The sequence below is a fragment of the Poromitra crassiceps genome, assembly GCF_964638095.1.
Source record: "Poromitra crassiceps genome assembly, chromosome: 7".
Classification (NCBI taxonomy): domain Eukaryota; kingdom Metazoa; phylum Chordata; class Actinopteri; order Beryciformes; family Melamphaidae; genus Poromitra; species Poromitra crassiceps.
In genome coordinates, this window is record NC_139628.1 from 57,944,475 (window position 1) to 57,967,289 (window position 22,815).

At 42.7% G+C, this 22,815-nt stretch overlaps 3 protein-coding genes across 4 annotated transcripts in view; 2 read left to right on the top strand and 1 right to left on the bottom strand.

The window, feature by feature from the left end:
* Positions 1–22,815, bottom strand: part of ccs (copper chaperone for superoxide dismutase) — a gene marked incomplete at its 5' end in the record, with an annotated part of 60,123 nt that overhangs the window by 7,286 nt on the left and 30,022 nt on the right. The gene's annotated exons all lie outside the window — the stretch shown is intronic.
* On the top strand, positions 721–16,695 carry LOC310780259 (uncharacterized protein; the record flags this gene model as incomplete). The annotated part of the gene is made up of 4 exons (XM_083640822.1): positions 721–2,321; positions 9,047–10,637; positions 15,391–15,514; positions 15,956–16,695. 4 exons carry the CDS (start codon positions 721–723, stop codon positions 16,693–16,695), a joined length of 4,056 nt encoding a protein of 1,351 aa, XP_083496948.1.
* On the top strand, positions 21,059–22,672 carry LOC310780261 (E3 ubiquitin-protein ligase TRIM39-like; the record flags this gene model as incomplete). Its single annotated transcript, XM_083640823.1, has 1 exon — positions 21,059–22,672. One exon carries the CDS (start codon positions 21,059–21,061, stop codon positions 22,670–22,672), a length of 1,614 nt encoding a protein of 537 aa, XP_083496949.1.

The following is a 22,815-nucleotide window of genomic DNA, read 5'->3' on the forward strand; positions in this document are numbered from 1 at the left end:
ACAGCAAGGAGGCAAGTAACTTGTGTGGGTGACTGTTTGTGTGTATGTCCGTGCACTTTTGGAGAGGAAAAATAATAATATATTTGCAACCCTAGTATGAATGGTAACTTACTTGCCCGGCCACGACCCATTGCTGCGCAGCAGCTATAATTCAGTCTGGAATAGATAACAGTGATGATGTCATCAGTGATGTCATCAGTGATGATGTCATCTGTGATGTCATCAGTGATGATGTCATCAGTGATGTCATCAGTGCCAAACTTGGGCAGTTGAAAGCCTCAAATGGGCTTGAGTTGCATGAGGTCGCCTGGTTGCTACATGACGCACGTGGTCCTGAGCCGAAGTTGCCCTTGTTACAAAACATCTCTGGAAAGAAAAATAAATGTCAGTTCATCAGGGCTTTCTCAACAATACATCAGAGTCTTAAGAGACATACAGGTGATACAACAAGATACAGGTGAGTACAGCAGATCATATTTACTTTTTCAAATGAGAGCAGTGATACATCATTGAGCTACAGTATATCCAAATGGGATGGTTCCCTCGTGTCATTTTGTCTACTTGTCAAATGACATTTTCAGCGAGGTGTAATTTAACTACATAACTGTCAATTACTTTTGATAATATTCTAATCATCTAACTTGTTTCAATATGAATATTCAAGAATGGTGTTACAGTATTGTTATTTCACACTTTCACTTTAGGTCTCAGTGTCTAGACATGTCTGCTGCCAGCTGTCTCTTCTCTGAAGAGCAGTGTCTGTGCTCCATCTGTCTGGATGTGTTCACTGATCCAGTCTCCACACCATGTGGACACACCTTCTGCAAGAACTGCATCACTCAGAACTGGGATGTTAATGCCCCATGCAAGTGTCCCATGTGTCGAAAGCATTTTAAAAGAAGACCTCAGCTGCAGGTCAATACTTTCATATCTGAGATGGTGACACAGTTGAGGAAGTCAGCTCAGATGAAAGCCAAACCAGGAGAAGTTCCCTGTGGCGTCTGCAGTGGGACCAAACGGAAGGCCCTGAAGTCCTGCCTGATGTGTGTGACCTCCTACTGTGAGACTCACCTGGAGCCTCACCAGAGAATGAATGGCCTCAAAAGACACAAGCTGATGGGTCCTGTGGAGAACCTGGAAGACAGGATGTGTAAAGAGCATGATGGACCACTCCAGCTGTTCTGCAAGACGGACCAGATGTGTGTGTGTCTGCTCTGCACTGAGTCAGACCACATGTCACATCACTTTGTTCCTCTGAAAGAAGAATGTGAAGGAAAGAAGGCTGAGCTTGGGGAGATAGGGGCTGAAATTCAGCAGAAGATCCAGGAGAGACGACTAAAGATTCAGGAGATCAAACACTCAGTAGAGCTCAGCAAGGAAGATGCAGAGAGAGAGATAGCATACAGTGTGCGGGTCTTCACTGCTCTGAAGCAGTCTGTGGAGAGAGGCCAGGCTGAGCTCATTGAGACGATCGAAGAGAAGCAGAAAACAACAGAGAAACAGGCTAAAGGCTTCATCAAACAGCTGGAACAGGAAATATCTGAGCTGATGAAGAGAACCGCCGAGGTGGAGCAGCTCTCACGCACTGAAGACCACCTCCACCTCCTCCAAAGCTTCCCATCCCTGAACACTCCTCCACACACCAAGGACTGGACAGAGGTCAGTGTCCATCGCTCATCATATGAGGCTGTGAGGAGAGCTGTGGAGAAACTGGAGACTCTCAGGAAAGAGATGGAGAAGTTTTGTGCTGATGTTCAGCTGAAGAGGGTCCAGCAGTATGCAGTGGATGTGACTCTGGATCCTGAAACAGCAAATCCATATCTCATCCTGTCTGATGATGGGAAACAAGTCAAATATAGTGATGTAGAGAAGAATCTCCCAGACAACCCAGAGAGATTTTCTGGTTGTTGCTGTGTCTTAGGAAAGCAGAGCTTCTCTTCAGGAAGGTTTTACTATGAGGTTCAGGTTCAAGGGAAGACAAAGTGGGATTTAGGAGTGGCCAGAGGGTCGATCAACAGGAAGGGAACCATCACACTGAGCCCAGAGGACGGCTTCTGGACTGTATGGTTGAGGAATGGAAATGAGTACAAAGCACAAGCTGACCCTGATCTCCTCCTCTCTCTGAAGACGAAGCCTCAGAAGGTGGGGGTGTTTGTGGATTATGAGGAGGGTCTGGTCTCCTTTTATGATGTAGATGCTGCAGCTCTTATCTACTCCTTCACTGGCTGCACCTTCACTGAGAAGCTTTACCCATACTTCAGTCCCTGTAACAATGATGATGGTAAAAACTCTGCCCCTCTGATCATCTCTCCTGTCAATCACACAGATTAGACTAATCATTTGTTTCGCTCAGATAGGATTCATTGTCATTAATTAACATAATACATTTATACATAGCTCATTTTTTCAGGTAACTGTTGTAGCCAGTCTAATGTTTTGTTTTTTTGTTTTTATAAATAAATTAACAGAAAAAAAACACGAGACTCCTCTTAAGCACATCTAAAGATGAATGTGTTCTTTCAACGGAGCTCTCCACTGAGAGAAGAATTAGACAAACTCCTGTCAGTGAAAAAAGCCCAGGAAGGAACGACTCAATGTATCTTGTCTCTATACCTTTCTTCTTCTTGGAAAAATGATTTAGTTGTACTGTATCATGAAAAACAAAAAAACAAAAGCAGATTCTGGTTAATATGGTAAAGTAGTCACGATAAAAGTAGAACTAGTGGACTTGGCACCAGGTCTGAAACTAGAGGCGACTGCAAGGTCCAGCGCAGACTGACCACGTTTGGTCAGAACGTCCTCTCAGTTAAAGGCAGCCAAACGTGGAACAGTCTGCCAGTCCCCATAAGGGAAAGTCCCACACTTGCCACTTTTAAGGGTTCACTGAAGGAATGGCTGAAAAGCCACCAGTCCTGTGGCCACAGGTATTAACACATTGACTGCCAGCCGTTTTTTTCTTGCTGTAGATAGCTTCTGCCAGGTTTTTTTTTGAGGATTCTAGGCTCATTTTACAAGAGCCGAGGTTTCTCTTCTGTTACGACTTCGTGAACACCAATCATCTAAAAAGAACTAATAGAATGTGTGCTTTCTCTGTCTAAAAGAGTTAGTTTGTAGAGTTAGTAGTTATGTAAGCATTAGCAGTTGAATACAGCATGGTTTCAGCATCAGAAAAAATATTTTGAGATAAACGGCTTTTTGTGAAATTCGATAGAACAGTCACTTTAACCATTCATTTTTGGCATCAGTAAGACCTACACAATAGTTTTGAACAGTAATTTCCTCCATAACAGCAGTAAACTTCCCTCTGCTCAACTCCTCCCTCCTGTGGGCGTTCTTTTTGGGTGCAGCGCCATGTCACAAGCACTTTCCTACCTTTGCAAATGCACTTTCTCATACTCTCGACCTCTCAAATAAATTTCTGAATAGAAATTAAATTACTCTAAATTATAGCGAAAAAGAAACAAAAAAGAATGGGTTGAAAATCCCATTCTAAAAGCCTTTTAGAATGGGATTTGTTTCCAATTTGGTGTCGGACTAGGGGGCAGTCCCCGCTTGTCACCAGTCTCATTGCTTTGCTGCGGGTGTGAGCCTGTCTGTGCGGCCGCTCTTTGAGGAAGTCTGGTTAGACTCGCTCGCATCTTGGAGTTTTGGTTGAGGGCTTTGATGAAGCTTTTGCGATTCTGGTCATATCTATGCTGCGTGTTTCAAAGTGTGTCCCACCCGCAATCCACTATGCAAATCTGCAATGCCGCACCGCCAGCAATCAACGCGAAAACGAAAGCGCCTTCGCCAATCCACCTTCATGAGAATGGCTTCAGTCACACTGCTTTTTGCTTGCCTTCCTCCTTCCTTGTCACCACTTAGTGGGTCGGTGGAATGGGTTGTACACGTTGTACACGTCCAATACCTATATAAGAGATGTAAAAGGGTTCGATGCACATCCCACCGTCAAAAAAAAAAAATCGATTTTTTTGACGAGTCAACTCGTCGCTGGCAGTGAACAGCTGGATTGTGTTTGACGACTACACTCGTCGCTGGCAGTCAAGGTGTTAAGGTCAATTCTTTTTTTTATTTTTTTATTTTTTTATTTTCTTCTTTTTAATGTATACTGTTGTGTTTTTTGAGTGTATTACTGCTGCTTGTGTTTTGCTGTTTTGCACATGTATACTTGTCTTACGGGTGTAAAGCACTTTGATGCCTATGTTTTGTTGTTTTATATATTCTGTTTTTATGTTTTTGTGTTTTATGTTTCGGGGACAACGGATGGAAACTAGCCTTGTGCTAAATCCGGCGATTTTTACACTTTTATTATGTTCCAGATGTTTTTATCTGTTCCATGGTTATTGTGTTCATTAATTTTGCATTGTCCCGTCTAAATAAATAAATCAAAAAAAAAAAAAAAAAAAAAAAAGTATGTATTTTTCTGTATATCCTGCTTTTCATTTATGTACCGTACTAGTGGACCCGTGGGAGTTGGACCCCCCTGGGAGTTAGGATAAGATATCTTGCAGGGTCAGTTTCATACAGCACTCAATAGTGTATGTTTGCTGTTGACTTGTGAAAGTGTCCTTTGTTGTGTATGCTGCTGTTTTCTCTGCTGCCTGCCTCACAAGCTCAATTTACATTGAGAGAATAAATTGTTTTGCCTGTTGTTGCCTGGCATTTTTAAACTTTCACTTTTTCAAGCCGGGGCCAAATACTGTAAACTAGGGGTGTCACGATACACTCAGTTCACGATACGATACGATACATGATATTGGGTTCACGATAACGATACGATATATATTTTTTCGATCGATTTGTAAGTTGAGGGGGCATCCTCCATGCTAATTTGAGTAATTTCACCATTTTCATCCTCTGTGTCTAACGTCCCTCGTCTGTTCAAACAAAGCAATGAAAAGGAGAGCGAGCATGCAATCAGATGCAGATCAGTGCCACCATGTTCAGCTTCTTTTTCTCACGATATGAGATTTCCTCTCAACGATACATATTGTCACGTTTTGATATCGCGATATATTGTGGGACGATATATTGTGACATCCCTGCTGTAAACTATACGCCACCCTGAGGAACAAGGTTCACCAAAGCAAACTACAGTGTTGCTGCATGGTCACATGACCTGCATGGTCACATGACCACAGGGCAGAGGGCCAAAACAAAGAGGCTTCCTTTGGTTCAAACTGCACTAGACAACTTGTCATGTTGTCAGCGAGAGTGAACCACTACAGCAGTGCTTCTCCAACCTTTTCCCATCAAGGACCCCTAACCTGACATTAGACCACAGACCCCCATTTGATAAGATTCTGTCCCAGGGCCCCCATCTGATAAGACTTTTGCTTTTAGATGTTTTATTACAGGAAGTGTATGAAAGCCATGACCAAAATATTCATACATGCTGTCATTGTGTTACTTATGGATGGAATTATAGTGGAAATAAATGATTCACCTTTTTGCTGGGGACCCCCTGGTACCCCTGACCCACTTTGAGAACCACTGCACTACAGGATTGAAGTGATACCAGCACACTGCACATAGCACACTCATGTGAACCAACCCGGCCGGACTGTAATACCAAAGAGATGAGAGAGGAGAAAGATCGTATGTTGCTGGAGAGTTAAACATGTGATTACATCAAATTTAGGAAGGACAGGGGATACGAAAATTCACGAAAAACATGCGTTCACTCACAATATGCATCTAAAAGTGGGAGTATTTTGTTGTGAGTAGTTTGTTGTGTGGTTTTATCTTTCTATTTCACTTGATTTGAACTGCAGTAGCTTACTTTTTAAGTCTTATAATATCTTGTGGATCACTTGGTTGTACTGTTCACTTTTTAATTCTATTTTTTTTAATACATTTACTGTATTTGTTATTATTCTGTAAACACTTTGAACTGCCTCAGTGTATGAAGTGTGTTATACAAATAAAGCTGTCTGCCAATGAGAGGAAAAAGATAAAGTGTTGGTGAGTTACAAATGAGATGACATAAACTTTATTATATATTATGTATAATATTATAACTATTATTTATTTAAAATATATATGATAGAGAGACATAAAAGCACAGAGCAAGACAAGATAACAGCAGACCAAATTATCTTTTGACCAAACATGAACTTCCTTGTAACTGCAGTAAGAGGCGGAGCAACACTGACAGTTTAAACGTCACATTCCTGAAGTGAAACTAAAGTAACTTAGAGCGACATCACTGCTACAGCGGAGAAGTCTCTTTCTTTCACTTGAAAGAACAATACATCTTTCTCAACAATAAGAGACATACAGGCGATACAACAAGATACAGGTGAGTATAGCAGATATTTACTGTTTAAAATGAGAGCAGTGATACATATTGAGCTATATCCAAATGGAATGTTTCAATTGTTTTAATTTTGCACTGATACTGTAGCCCAGTGGTTCTCAAATGGGGGTCCGCGGACCCCCAGGGGTCCGTGGCACTTTGCCAGGGGGTCCGCGAAAAGTTTTCAAGTTAAAAATTTTTTTTTTTTTTTTTATAAGAAAATGCTACATGTTACTTATTCCTTCTCAAACTACTTCCTACATGGTGCTAGTCTATCAAAATATCTTGGCTGTCATTTATTGTGTTGCATAGTGGTTTTCTGGACTGTTGACAAATTGTGATATTGTAAGTCGCTTTGGACAAAACAAAAGCGTCTGCTAAATGACGTAATGTAAATGTAATGTATTAAAAAAAAAAAAAAAAAATTTTGCAAAATCTTCATAGTTCAACGAAAATAGTTTATGCTTTTAATCTAAAATGGTTCATGGATTACATTCTAATAACAAACCTATCAAATTAAGTCAAGCACGTTACCGTGGAAACAATTAAAGTCCCTGGAAACCAGAAATATTTCTTTATTATTTAGCATTTTGAGTTCATCACATCACAGGACCCTATGTTAATAAGCCACCAGCCAAATTTGAACGATGATGAACGTCGCAAAGTATATAAATTTAGGTTTGACAGTCTGGCAAAACTCATGAGAAAATCATTATTTTTTAGAGTGTATTTCTCCCGCGGACTGTGTGGGCGTGTCCCATCTGCAGCAGGTTTTCCGAGAGAGAGAGAGCGCGAGACAGAGGGGGGAGGGAAACGGAGAAAGAGATCAAGTTACACAGCACTTGCGAGTGTGTGTGTGTGTGTGAGAGAGCCACCAGCCTGTGTGTCTCTCGCTCTCTCTCACTAGTCCCGAGAGAGAGAGAGAGAGAGAGAGAGAGAGAGAGAGAGAGAGAGAGAGAGAGAAGCACATGGCCTGAAACCCGACACCTTGCTAATCTCACAAGCATAGCGCTTGGCAGATGGCACACAGAGTGGGAGGGAGACGGACAGCGAGGGAGCGCTGTCACTGGGGGCAAAGAACGGACTTGCCATAGGTGGGTGCGGATTGCGCGCGTGTACAAAGGTTATATAGAGCTTATGACGTCATAAGCTCCTGCGTTTTAGCACCTCGCGCACTGCTGTCTTCAATGAGGAAGTACTTTGTAGAATCTTGTAGAAAAGTGGCGATTTTAAGGCTTTGGGTTGAAAGTAATGTATAATAATTTCGGAGGCACAAAATTACTAACATAAGACCCTAAATAACATAGTTAGAACGTTTTTGTGGATTTTGGTTTCCAGGGACTTTAAGCTTAGCCCAAAATCACAAATCAGAATGAGGGGGTCCGCGGTATATTTTCTATCTTGTAAGGGGTCCTTGGCTGAAAAACATTTGAGAACCTCTGCTGTAGCCTACTTGTCAAATGACATTTTCAGTGCAATTTAACTACATAGGCTACCGGTAACTCAAAATTACTTTAGATAATATTCCAATAATCTAACTTTTGATATGTTTCAATATGAATATTTAAGAATGGTGTCACACTATTGTTATTTCACACTTTCACTTTAGGTCTCAGTGTCTAGATATGTCTGCTGCCAGCTGTCTCCTCTCTGAAGAGCAGTTTCTGTGCTCCATCTGTCTGGATGTGTTCACTGATCCAGTCTCCACACCATGTGGACACAAAAGGAAGAGGCTAATCTTCACATTAATATCCTCTTCACTGTGCTGTGGCTTTACAATGATGAAAAAATAATTGACATTACATTTCCAATACAAAACAGCAGAGGGTGCCGCAGCACCACAAGCACCCCCACTTCCCGCGCCCCTGGTCACCACTTGCCCACAGGCATCCAATGAGACTAAATCATCAGACTTAATCTTCTTGGAAACACATTTTATTTTGTCCTGATTGGTCTTAGATTTGTGTCATAGTTCTGTGTTGCCCAACATGAGCCCGACAAAAAAAAAAAAAAAAAATTTGGAGGGCCCCTTCACCCTGAGGGCCTCGGGGCACCTGCCCCGGTTGCCCTATGGTTAATCCGGCCTTGTGTGCACTTTTGGAGAGGAAAAATAATAATATATTTGCAACCCTAGTATGAATGGTAACTTACTTGCCCGGCCACGACCCATTGCTGCGCAGCAGCTATAATTCAGTCTGGAATAGATAACAGTGATGATGTCATCAGTGATGATGTCATCTGTGATGTCATCAGTGATGATGTCATCAGTGATGTCATCAGTGCCAAACTTGGGCAGTTGAAAGCCTCAAATGGGCTTGAGTCGCATGAGGTCACCTGGTTGCTACATGACGCACGTGGTCCTGAGCCGAAGTTGCCCTTGTTACAAAACATCTCTGGAAAGAAAAATAAATGTCAGTTCATCAGGGCTTTCTCATCAATACATCAGAGTCTTAAGAGACATACAGGTGATACAACAAGATACAGGTGAGTACAGCAGATCATATTTACTGTTTCAAATGAGAGCAGTGATACATCATTGAGCTACAGTATATCCAAATGGGATGTTTCCCTCGTGTCATTTTGCCTACTTTTCAGCGAGGTGTAATTTAACTACATAACTGTCAATGACTTTTGATAATATTCTAATCATCTAACTTGTTTCAATATGAATATTCAAGAATGGTGTTACAGTGTTGTTATTTCACACTTTCACTTTAGGTCTCAGTGTCTAGACATGTCTGCTGCCAGCTGTCTCTTCTCTGAAGAGCCGTTTCTGTGCTCCATCTGTCTGGATGTGTTCACTGATCCAGTCTCCACACCATGTGGACACAACTTCTGCAAGAACTGCATCACTCAGAACTGGGATGTTAATGCCCCATGCAAGTGTCCCATGTGTCGAAAGCGTTTCAAAAGAAGACCTCAGCTGCAGGTCAATACTGTAATATCTGAGATGGCGACACAGTTGAGGAAGTCAGCTCAGATGAAAGCCAAACCAGGAGAAGTTCCGTGTGGCGTCTGCACTGGGACCAAACGGAAGGCCCTGAAGTCCTGCCCGGTGTGTCTGACCTCCTACTGTGAGACTCACCTGGAGCCTCATCAGAGAATCAAAGGCCTCAAAAGACACAAGCTGATGGATCCTGTGGAGAACCTGGAAGACAGGATGTGTAAAGAGCATGATGGACCGCTCCAGCTGTTCTGCAAGACGGACCAGATGTGTGTGTGTCTGCTCTGCACTGAGTCAGACCACAAGTCACATCACTTTGTTCCTCTGAAAGAAGAATGTGAAGGAAAGAAGGCTGAGCTTGGGGAGATAGGGGCTGAAATTCAGCAGAAGATCCAGGAGAGACAACTAAAGATTCAGGAGATCAAACAGTCAGTAGAGCTCAGCAAGGAAGATGCAGACAGAGAGATAGCAGACAGTGTGCGGGTCTTCGCTGCTCTGGTGCAGTCTGCGCAGAGAGGCCAGGCTGAGCTCATTGAGACGATCGAAGAGAAGCAGAAAACAACAGAGAAACAGGCTGAAGGCTTCATCAAAGAGCTGGAACAGGAAATCTCTGAGCTGATGAAGAGAACCGCAGAGGTGGAGAAGCTCTTATGCACTGAAGACCACCTCCACCTCCTCCAAAGCTTCCCATCCCTGAACACTCCTCCACACACCAAGGACTGGACAGAGGTCAGTGTCCATCGCTCATCATATGAGGCTGTGAGGAGAGCTGTGGAGAAGCTCGAGACTCTCAGGAAAGAGATGGAGAAGCTTTGTGCTGATGTTCAGCTGAAGAGGGTCCAGCAGTATGCAGTGGATGTGACTCTGGATCCTGAAACAGCATTTCCCAAGCTCATCCTGTCTGATGATGAGAAACAAGTCAAATATAGTGGTGTAAAGAGGAATCTCCCAGACAACCCAGAGAGATTTTCTGGTTGTTGCTGTGTCTTAGGAAAGCAGAGCTTCTCTTCAGGAAGGTTTTACTACGAGGTTCAGGTTCAAGGGAAGACAAAGTGGACTTTAGGAGTGGCCAGAGAGTCAATCAACAGGAAGGGAGGCATCACACCGAAACCAGAGGATGGCTTCTGGACTGTATGGTTGAGGAATGGAAATGAGTATAGAGCTCTTGCTGACCCTCCTGTCCTCCTCTCTCTGAAGACGAAGCCTCAGAAGGTGGGGGTGTTTGTGGATTATGAGGAGGGTCTGGTCTCCTTTTATGATGTAGATGCTGCAGCTCTTATCTACTCCTTCACTGGCTGCACCTTCACTGAGAAGCTTTACCCATACTTCAGTCCCTGTACCAATGATGATGGTAAAAACTCCGCCCCTCTGATCATCTCTCCTGTCAATCACACAGATTAGACTAATCATTTGTTTAGCTCAGATAGGATTCATTGTCATTAATTAACATAATACATTTATACTAGGGATGGTCCGATCCGATACTCAGTATCGGTATCGGAGCCGATCCGGCCAAAATCACTGGATCGGATATCTGGTGGGAAAAAGAAGTAGAATCCGATCCGATCCATAGCCTAAACTATCACTAAATGCTTCACTAAACTTCGAGCAATGCGCCGTCACGGACACAGATGAACAACCGCAGCATGGTGCATGTGAGCAGAGTGAGATTGCACTGTGCGTTGTCACCACAGCTGTGTTGATCAAGGAAGAAAAAAGCCACGTGCAATTTAATACGATGCGAGTGTTTTTAAGCATTGGAAACGTCAACACCGTGGCGCAGACTGCCTGCCTGCCTGATACCTGCTGGTCACTGTATCACACACAAACCTGACAGCAACGTTACAGAGAGAGAGAGAGAGAGAGGAGATCAGATGCAGATTCACTCCAACTCGACACCGGTGAGCCTCAAAACACACCGGCAGATTAACGCTAATAAACACTCACCCAACTCAGCAGCGATAAAGTTAGATGTTCTCTCCTCCTGTTAGTTCTTATTATAATTAATCCCAAAAGTCAAAATCTTCCTTGAAAACAGCAAATAAAACTAGATTAGGCCATGTGCCCGTGTTTACAAACACCATGATCCATGAACTGTGCTCCGCCCCTTGTTTCACGCAACATGCAAGTAGGGGTAACCTCGGGTCACCAGGCTCTCTCTCTGGACTCAGGGAGACCAGGGACAGTTATAACAAGGACGTGTGTGTGTGTGTGTGTGTGTGTGTGTGTGTGTGTGTGTGTGTGTGTGTGTGTGTGTGTGTGTGTGTGTGTGTGTGTGCTTAAAAAGAAGCAGCAGCATTAGTGCATTACTGAGTCTATGTTCTGGGGTATAGCCTTTCATTTTAGGAATATTGTTCCACAGATTGAACATGCTGTTTAGATGGCTGGGTTAAGCAAAGTGCATTGGTAAATGTATTATTAACAGCTTAGTTGTATAAGCGAGGGAAAAAGATCAGATCGGATTGATATCGGTATCGGCAGACACTCAAGATTGTGCTATCGGTATCGGATCAGATATGGAAAAAGTGGTATCGTGCCATCCCTAATTTATACATAGCTTATTTTTTCAGGTAACTGTTTTTCTGTATATCCTGCTTTTCATTTATGTACTAGTGGACCCGTGGGAGTTGGACCCCCCTGGGAGGATAAGATATCTTGCAGGGTCAGTTTCATACAGCACTCAATAGTGTATGTTTGCTGTTGACTTGTGAAAGTGTCCTTTGTTGTGTATGCTGCTGTTTTCTCTGCTGCCCTGCCTCACAAGCTCAATTTACATTGAGAGAATAAATTGTTTTGCCTGTTGTTGCCTGGCATTTTTAAACTTTAACTTTTTCAAGCCGGGGCCAAATACTGTAAACTAGGGGTGTCACGATACACTCAGTTCACGATATGATACATGATATTGGGTTCACGATAACGATACGATATATATTTTTTCGATCGATTTGTAAGTTGAGGGGGCATCCTCCATGCTAATTTGAGTAATTTCACCATTTTCATCCTCCGTGTCTAACGTCCCTCGTCTGTTCAAAGCAATGAAAAGGAGAGCGAGCATGCAATCAGATGCAGATCAGTGCCACCATGTTCAGCTTCTTTTTCTCACGATATGAGATTTCATCTCAACGGTTCATATTGTCACGTTTTGATATCGCGATATATTGTGACATCCCTGCTGTAAACTCTACCCCACCCTGAGGAACAAGGTTCACCAAAGCAAACTACAGTGTTGCTGCATGGTCACATGACCTGCATGGTCACATGACCACAGGGCAGAGGGCCAAAACAAAGAGGCTTCCTTTGGTTCAAACTGCACTAGACAACTTGTCATGTTGTCAGCGAGAGTGAACCACTACAGCAGTGCTTCTCCAACCTTTTCCCATCAAGGACCCCTAACCTGACATTAGACCACAGACCCCCATTTGATAAGATTCTGTCCCAGGGCCCCCATCAGATAAGACTTTTGCTTTTAGATGTTTTATTACAGGAAGTGTATGAAAGCCATGACCAAAATATTCATACATCTTGTCATTGTGTTACTTATGGATGGAATTATAGTGGAAATAAATGATTCACCTTTTTGCTGGGGACCCCCTGGTACCCCTGACCCACTTTGAGAACCACTGCACTACAGGATTGAAGTGATACCAGCACACTGCACATAGCACACTCATGTGAACCAACCCGGCCGGACTGTAATACCAAAGAGATGAGAGAGGAGAAAGATCGTATGTTGCTGGAGAGTTAAACATGTGATTACATCAACTTTAGGAAGGACAGGGGATACGAAAATTCACGAAAAACATGCGTTCACTCACAATAATGCATCTAAAAGTGGGAGTATTTTGTTGTGAGTAGTTTGTTGTGTGCTTTTATCTTTCTATTTCACTTGATGTGAACTGCAATAGCTTACTTTTTAAGTCTTATAATATCTTGTGGATCACTTGGTTGTACTGTTCACTTTTTAATTCTATTTTTTTTAATACATTTACTGTATTTGTTATTATTCTGTAAACACTTTGAACTGCCTCAGTGTATGAAGTGTGTTATACAAATAAAGCTGTCTGCCAATGAGAGAGGAAAAAGATAAAGTGTTGGTGAGTTACAAATGAGATGACATAAACTTTATTATATATTATGTATAATATTATAACTATTATTTATTTAAAATATATATGATAGAGAGACATAAAAGCACAGAGCAAGACAAGATAACAGCAGACCAAATTATCTTTTGACCAAACATGAACTTCCTTGTAACTGCAGTAAGAGGCGGAGCAACACTGACAGTTTAAACGTCACATTCCTGAAGTGAAACTAAAGTAACTCAGAGCGACATCACTGCTAAAGCGGAGAAGTCTCTTTCTTTCACTTGAAAGAACAATACATCTTTCTCAACAATAAGAGACATACAGGTGATACAACAAGATACAGGTGAGTATAGCAGATATTTACTGTTTAAAATGAGAGCAGTGATACATATTGAGCTATATCCAAATGGAATGTTTCAATTGTTTTAATTTTGCACTGATACTGTAGCCTACTTGTCAAATGACATTTTCAGTGCAATTTAACTACATACCGGTAACTCAAAATTACTTTAGATAATATTCCAATAATCTAACTTTTGATATGTTTCAATATGAATATTTAAGAATGGTGTCACACTATTGTTATTTCACACTTTCACTTTAGGTCTCAGTGTCTAGATATGTCTGCTGCCAGCTATCTCCTCTCTGAAGAGCAGTTTCTGTGCTCCATCTGTCTGGATGTGTTCACTGATCCAGTCTCCACACCATGTGGACACAAAAGGAAGAGGCTAATCTTCACATTAATATCCTCTTCACTGTGCTGTGGCTTTACAATGATGAAAAAATAATTGACATTACATTTCCAATACAAAACAGCAGAGGGTGCCGCAGCACCACAAGCACCCCCACTTCCCGCGCCCCTGGTCACCACTTGCCCACAGGCATCCAATGAGACTAAATCATCAGACTTAATCTTCTTGGAAACACATTTTATTTTGTCCTGATTGGTCTTAGATTTGTGTCATAGTTCTGTGGAGCCCAACATGAGCCCGACAAAAAAAAAAAAAAAAAATTGGAGGGCCCCTTCACCCCGAGGGCCCCGGGGCACTGCCCTATGGTTAATCCGGCCTTGTGTGCACTTTTGGAGAGGAAAAATAATAATATATTTGCAACCCTAGTATGAATGGTAACTTACTTGCCCGGCCACGACCCATTGCTGCGCAGCAGCTATAATTCAGTCTGGAATAGATAACAGTGATGATGTCATCAGTGATGTCATCAGTGATGATGTCATCTGTGATGTCATCAGTGATGTCATCAGTGATGATGTCATCAGTGATGATGTCATCAGTGATGTCATCAGTGCCAAACTTGGGCAGTTGAAAGCCTCAAATGGGCTTGAGTCGCATGAGGTCGCCTGGTTGCTACATGACGCACGTGGTCCTGAGCCGAAGTTGCCCTTGTTACAAAACATCTCTGGAAAGAAAAATAAATGTCAGTTCATCAGGGCTTTCTCATCAATACATCAGAGTCTTAAGAGACATACAGGTGATACAACAAGATACAGGTGAGTACAGCAGATCATATTTACTGTTTCAAATGAGAGCAGTGATACATCATTGAGCTACAGTATATCCAAATGGGATGTTTCCCTCGTGTCATTTTGCCTACTTTTCAGCGAGGTGTAATTTAACTACATAACTGTCAATGACTTTTGATAATATTCTAATCATCTAACTTGTTTCAATATGAATATTCAAGAATGGTGTTACAGTGTTGTTATTTCACACTTTCACTTTAGGTCTCAGTGTCTAGACATGTCTGCTGCCAGCTGTCTCTTCTCTGAAGAGCAGTGTCTGTGCTCCATCTGTCTGGATGTGTTCACTGATCCAGTCTCCACACCATGTGGACACACCTTCTGCAAGAACTGCATCACTCAGAACTGGGATGTTAATGTCCCATGCAAGTGTCCCATGTGTCGAAAGCGTTTTAAAAGAAGACCTGAGCTGCACGTCAATACTGTAATATCTGAGATGGCGACACAGTTGAGGAAGTCAGCTCAGATGAAAGCCAAACCAGGAGAAGTTCCCTGTGACGTCTGCACTGGGACCAAACGGAAGGCCCTGAAGTCGTGCCTGGTGTGTCTGTCCTCCTACTGTGAGACTCACCTGGAGCTTCACCAGAGAATCAGCCTCAAAAGACACAAGCTGATGGGTCCTGTGGAGAACCTGGAAGACAGGATGTGTAAAGAGCATGATGGACCACTCCAGCTGTTCTGCAAGACGGACCAGATGTGTGTGTGTCTGCTCTGCACTGAGTCAGACCACAAGTCACATCACTTTGTTCCTCTGAAAGAAGAATGTGAAGGAAAGAAGGCTGAGCTTGGGGAGATAGGGGCTGAAATGCAGCAGAAGACCCAGGAGAGACAACTAAAGATTCAGGAGATCAAACACTCAGTAGAGCTCAGCAAGAAAGATGCAGAGAGAGTGATAGCAGACAATGTGCGGGTCTTCACTGCTCTGATTCAGTCTGTGGAGAGAGGCCTGTCTGAGCTCATTGAGACGATCGAAGAGAAGCAGAAAACAATAGAGAAACAGGCTGAAGGCTTCATCAAAGAGCTGGAACAGGATATCTCTGAGCTGATGAAGAGAACCGCAGAGGTGGAGAAGCTCTTATGCACTGAAGACCACCTCCTCCACCTCCAAAGCTTCCCATCCCTGAACACTCCTCCACACACCAAGGACTGGACAGAGGTCAGTGTCCATCGCTCATCATATGAGGCTGTGAGGAGAGCTGTGGAGAAACTGGAGACTCTCAGGAAAGAGATGGAGAAGCTTTGTGCTGATGTTCAGCTGAAGAGGGTCCAGCAGTATGCAGTGGATGTGACTCTGGATCCTGAAACAGCAAATCCATATCTCATCCTGTCTGATGATGGGAAACAAGTCAAATATAGTGATGTAGAGAAGAATCTCCCAGACAACCCAGAGAGATTTTCTGGTTGTTGCTGTGTCTTAGGAAAGCAGAGCTTCTCTTCAGGAAGGTTTTACTATGAGGTTCAGGTTCAAGGGAAGACAAATTGGGATTTAGGAGTGGCCAGAGAGTCAATCAACAGGAAGGGAGGCATCACAGTGAAACCAGAGGATGGCTTCTGGACTGTATGGTTGAGGAATGGAAATCAGTATGAAGCTCTTGCTGGCCCTGCTGTCCTCCTCTCTCTGAAGACGAAGCCTCAGAAGGTGGGGGTGTTTGTGGATTATGAGGAGGGTTTGGTCTCCTTTTATGATGTAGATGCTGCAGCTCTTATCTACTCCTTCACTGGCTGCACCTTCACTGAGAAGCTCTATCCATACTTCAGTCCCTGTACCAATGATGATGGTAAAAACTCTGCCCCTCTGATCATCTCTCCTGTCAATCACACAGATTAGACTAATCATTTGTTTCGCTCAGATAGGATTCATTGTCATTAATTAACATAATACGTTAAGTTAAGTTATCCTTTATTTATCCCCTTGGGGAAATTCATCCTCTGCATTTGACCCATCCTCTACTAGGAACCTTCCTAGAACTAGGAGCAGTGGGCAGCCGCAGTGCAGCGCCCGGGGACCAACTCCAGTTCTTTTGCCAGTACCTTGGTCAGGGGCACTGACAGGCGTATTAACCCTAACATACATGTCTTTCTTGATGTACATTCTTGAAATACATTTATACATAGCTCATTTTTTCAGGTAACTGTTGTAGCCATTCTAATATTTTGTTTTTTTGTTTTTATAAATAAAAGAACAGAAAAAAACACGAGACTCATCTTAAGCACATCTAAAGATGAATGTGTTCTTTCAACGGAGCTTCTCCACTGAGAGAAGAATTAGACAAACTCCTGTCAGTGAAAAAAGCCCAGGAAGGAACGACTCAATGTATCTTGTCTCTATACCTTTCTTCTTCTTGGAAAAATGATTTAGTTGTACTGTATCATGAAAAACAAAAAAACAAAAGCAGATTCTGGTTAATATGGTAAAGTATGTATTTTTCTGTATATTCTGCTTTTCATTTATGTACTAGTGGACCCGTGGGAGTTGGACCCCCCTGGGAGTTAGGATAAGATACCTTGCAGGGTCAGTTTCATACAGCACTCAATAGTGTATGTTTGCTGTTGACTTGTGAAAGTGTCCTTTGTTGTGTATGCTGCTGTTTTCTCTGCTGCCCTGCCTCACAAGCTGAATTTACATTGAGAGAATAAATTGTTTTGCCTGTTGTTGCCTGGCATTTCTAAACTTTAACTTTTTCAAGCCGGGGCCAAATACTGTAAACTAGGGGTGTCACGATACACTCAGTTCACGATACGATACGATATATTGGGTTCACGATAACGATACGATATATATTTTTTCGATCGATTTGTAAGTTGAGGGGGCATCCTCCATGCTAATTTGAGTAATTTCACCATTTTCATCCTCCGTGTCTAACGTCCCTCGTCTGTTCAAACAAAGCAATGAAAAGGAGAGCGAGCATGCAATCAGATGCAGATCAGTGCCACCATGTTCAGCTTCTTTTTCTCACGATATGAGATTTCATCTCAACGATACATATTGTCACGTTTTGATATCGCGATATATTGTGGGACGATATATTGTGACATCCCTGCTGTAAACTATACGCCACCCTGAGGAACAAGGTTCACCAAAGCAAACTACAGTGTTGCTGCATGGTCACATGACCTGCATGGTCACATGACCACAGGGCAGAGGGCCAAAACAAATTAATTAATACACAGGACAAGATGTTACTATCCCTTGTGCCAAAATCCGAGGAAAAACACATTTAGAAGCCCAATCCAGAATAAAACAAGCTAACAGGCTAACAAACTAATAAACAAGACACAAATCACCAGTTACCTACCCTAGCCAACAGCAGTATGAAGCATGTCATTGGGGTTTTCAAGTGGGCACCTTCCTTCACCGACGTTTCGTTAAGTTAGGCCCACGACACCTCAAGAAGGCTTAACGGTGTAATCCAGCGTCCTGGAAACACCCCCCTCCATGCTACCACCGCACAACTGCATATTACCTCACTATCTAAGCCTAGCTATCCAGGTCGATTCGGTATGACATTCCTGACTACACCACCACTGTCAATGATTCAGCCCTGTTGATGCGGACCGTTAATCATGACCACCAACAAACAATCCCTAACTACACCACCACTGTCAATGATTCAGCCCTGTTGATGCGGACCGTTAACCGTTAACCGAAAGAGCCTTCCTTTGGTTCAAACTGCACTAGACAACTTGTCATGTTGTCAGCGAGAGTGAACCACTACAGCAGTGCTTCTCCAACCTTTTCCCATCAAGGACCCCTAACCTGACATTAGACCACAGACCCCCATTTGATAAGATTCTGTCCCAGGGCCCCCATCAGATAAGACTTTTGCTTTTAGATGTTTTTTTACAGGAAGTGTATGAAAGCCATGACCAAAATATTCATACATGCTGTCATTGTGTTACTTATGGATGGAATTATAGTGGAAATAAATGATTCACCTTTTTGCTGGGGACCCCCTGGTACCCCTGACCCACTTTGAGAACCACTGCACTACAGGATTGAAGTGATACCAGCACACTGCACATAGCACACTCATGTGAACCAACCCGGCCGGACTGTAATACCAAAGAGATGAGAGAGGAGAAAGATCGTATGTTGCTGGAGAGTTAAACATGTGATTACATCAACTTTAGGAAGGACAGGGGATAAGAAAATTAACAAAAAACATGTGTTCACTCACAATAATGCATCTAAAAGTGGGAGTATTTTGTTGTGAGTAGTTTGTTGTGTGCTTTTATCTTTCTATTTCACTTGATTTGAACTGCAGTAGCTTACTTTTTAAGTCTTATAATATCTTGTGGATCACTTGGTTGTACTGTTCACTTTTTAATTCTATTTTTTTTAATACATTTACTGTATTTGTTATTATTCTGTAAACACTTTGAACTGCCTCAGTGTATGAAGTGTGTTATACAAATAAAGCTGTCTGCCAATGAGAGAGGAAAAAGATAAAGTGTTGGTGAGTTACAAATGAGATGACATAAACTTTATTTTTATATTATGTATAATATTATAACTATTATTTATTTAAAATATATATGATAGAGAGACATAAAAGCACAGAGCAAGACAAGATAACAGCAGACCAAATTATCTTTTGACCAAACATGAACTTCCTTGTAACTGCAGTAAGAGGCGGAGCAACACTGACAGTTTAAACGTCACATTCCTGAAGTGAAACTAAAGTAACTCAGAGCGACATCACTGCTAAAGCGGAGAAGTCTCTTTCTTTCACTTGAAAGAACAATACATCTTTCTCAACAATAAGAGACATACAGGTGATACAACAAGATACAGGTGAGTATAGCAGATATTTACTGTTTAAAATGAGAGCAGTGATACATATTGAGCTATATCCAAATGGAATGTTTCAATTGTTTTAATTTTGCACTGATACTGTAGCCTACTTGTCAAATGACATTTTCAGTGCAATTTAACTACATACCGGTAACTCAAAATTACTTTAGATAATATTCCAATAATCTAACTTTTGATATGTTTCAATATGAATATTTAAGAATGGTGTCACACTATTGTTATTTCACACTTTCACTTTAGGTCTCAGTGTCTAGATATGTCTGCTGCCAGCTATCTCCTCTCTGAAGAGCAGTTTCTGTGCTCCATCTGTCTGGATGTGTTCACTGATCCAGTCTCCACACCATGTGGACACAAAAGGAAGAGGCTAATCTTCACATTAATATCCTCTTCACTGTGCTGTGGCTTTACAATGATGAAAAAATAATTGACATTACATTTCCAATACAAAACAGCAGAGGGTGCCGCAGCACCACAAGCACCCCCACTTCCCGCGCCCCTGGTCACCACTTGCCCACAGGCATCCAATGAGACTAAATCATCAGACTTAATCTTCTTGGAAACACATTTTATTTTGTCCTGATTGGTCTTAGATTTGTGTCATAGTTCTGTGGAGCCCAACATGAGCCCGACAAAAAAAAAAAAAAAATTGGAGGGCCCCTTCACCCCGAGGGCCCCGGGGCACCTGCCCCGGTTGCCCTATGGTTAATCCGGCCTTGTGTGCACTTTTGGAGAGGAAAAATAATAATATATTTGCAACCCTAGTATGAATGGTAACTTACTTGCCCGGCCACGACCCATTGCTGCGCAGCAGCTATAATTCAGTCCGGAATAGATAACAGTGATGATGTCATCAGTGATGTCATCAGTGATGATGTCATCTGTGATGTCATCAGTGATGATGTCATCAGTGATGTCATCAGTGCCAAACTTGGGCAGTTGAAAGCCTCAAATGGGCTTGAGTTGCATGAGGTCGCCTGGTTGCTACATGACGCACGTGGTCCTGAGCCGAAGTTGCCCTTGTTACAAAACATCTCTGGAAAGAAAAATAAATGTCAGTTCATCAGGGCTTTCCTCATCAATACATCAGAGTCTTAAGAGACATACAGGTGATACAACAAGATACAGGTGAGTACAGCAGATCATATTTACTGTTTCAAATGAGAGCAGTGATACATCATTGAGCTACAGTATATCCAAATGGGATGTTTCCCTCGTGTCATTTTGCCTACTTTTCAGCGAGGTGTAATTTAACTACATAACTGTCAATGACTTTTGATAATATTCTAATCATCTAACTTGTTTCAATATGAATATTCAAGAATGGTGTTACAGTATTGTTATTTCACACTTTCACTTTAGGTCTCAGTGTCTAGACATGTCTGCTGCCAGCTGTCTCTTCTCTGAAGAGCAGTGTCTGTGCTCCATCTGTCTGGATGTGTTCACTGATCCAGTCTCCACACCATGTGGACACACCTTCTGCAAGAACTGCATCACTCAGAACTGGGATGTTAATGTCCCATGCAAGTGTCCCATGTGTCGAAAGCGTTTCAAAAGAAGACCTCAGCTGCACGTCAATACTGTAATATCTGAGATGGCGACACAGTTGAGGAAGTCAGCTCAGATGAAAGCCAAACCAGGAGAAGTTCCGTGTGGCGTCTGCACTGGGACCAAACGGAAGGCCCTGAAGTCCTGCCCGGTGTGTCTGACCTCCTACTGTGAGACTCACCTGGAGCCTCATCAGAGAATGAAAGGCCTCAAAAGACACAAGCTGATGGATCCTGTGGAGAACCTGGAAGACAGGATGTGTAAAGAGCATGATGGACCACTCCAGCTGTTCTGCAAGACGGACCAGATGTGTGTGTGTCTGCTCTGCACTGTTTTAGACCACAAGTCACATCACTTTGTTCCTCTGAAAGAAGAATGTGAAGGAAAGAAGGCTGAGCTTGGGGAGATAGGGGCTGAAATTCAGCAGAAGATCCAGGAGAGACAACTAAAGATTCAGGAGATCAAACAGTCAGTAGAGCTCAGCAAGGAAGATGCAGACAGAGAGATAGCAGACAGTGTGCAGGTCTTCACTGCTCTGAAGCAGTCTGTGGAGAGAGGCCAGGCTGAGCTCATTGAGACGATCGAAGAGAAGCAGAAAACAATAGAGAAACAGGCTGAAGGCTTCATCAAAGAGCTGGAACAGGAAATCTCTGAGATGATGAAGAGAACCGCAGAGGTGGAGCAGCTCTTATGCACTGAAGACCACCTCCACCTCCTCCAAAGCTTCCCATCCCTGAACACTCCTCCACACACCAAGGACTGGACAGAGGTCAGTGTCCATCGCTCATCATATGAGGCTGTGAGGAGAGCTGTGGCTCAGCTGGAGGAGACTCTCAGGAAAGAGATGGAGAAGTTTTGTGCTGATGTTCAGCTGAAGAGGGTCCAGCAGTATGCAGTGGATGTGACTCTGGATCCTGAAACAGCAAATCCATATCTCATCCTGTCTGATGATGGGAAACAAGTAAAATGTAGTGATGTAGAGAAGAATCTCCCAGACAACCCAGAGAGATTCTCTCGTTGTGCCTGTGTCTTAGGAAAGCAGAGCTTCTCTTCAGGAAGGTTTTACTACGAGGTTCAGGTTCAAGGGAAGACTGATTGGGATTTAGGAGTGGCCAGAGGGTCAATCAACAGGAAGAGAAGCATCAGAGCGAGACCACAGGATGGCTTCTGGATTGTATGGTTGAGGAATGGAAATGAGTACAGAGCTCTTGCTGGCCCTGCTGTCCTCCTCTCTCTGAAGACGAAGCCTCAGAAGGTGGGGGTGTTTGTGGATTATGAGGAGGGTCTGGTCTCCTTTTATGATGTAGATGCTGCAGCTCTTATCTACTCCTTCACTGGCTGCACCTTCACTGAGAAGCTTTACCCAATCTTCGGTCCCTGTAACAATGATGATGGTAAAAACTCTGCCCCTCTGATCATCTCTCCTGTCAATCACACAGATTAGACTAATCATTTGTTTCGCTCAGATAGGATTCATTGTCATTAATTAACATAATACATTTATAGCTCATTTTTTCAGGTAACTGTTTTTCTGTATATCCTGCTTTTCATTTATGTACTAGTGGACCCGTGGGAGTTGGACCCCCC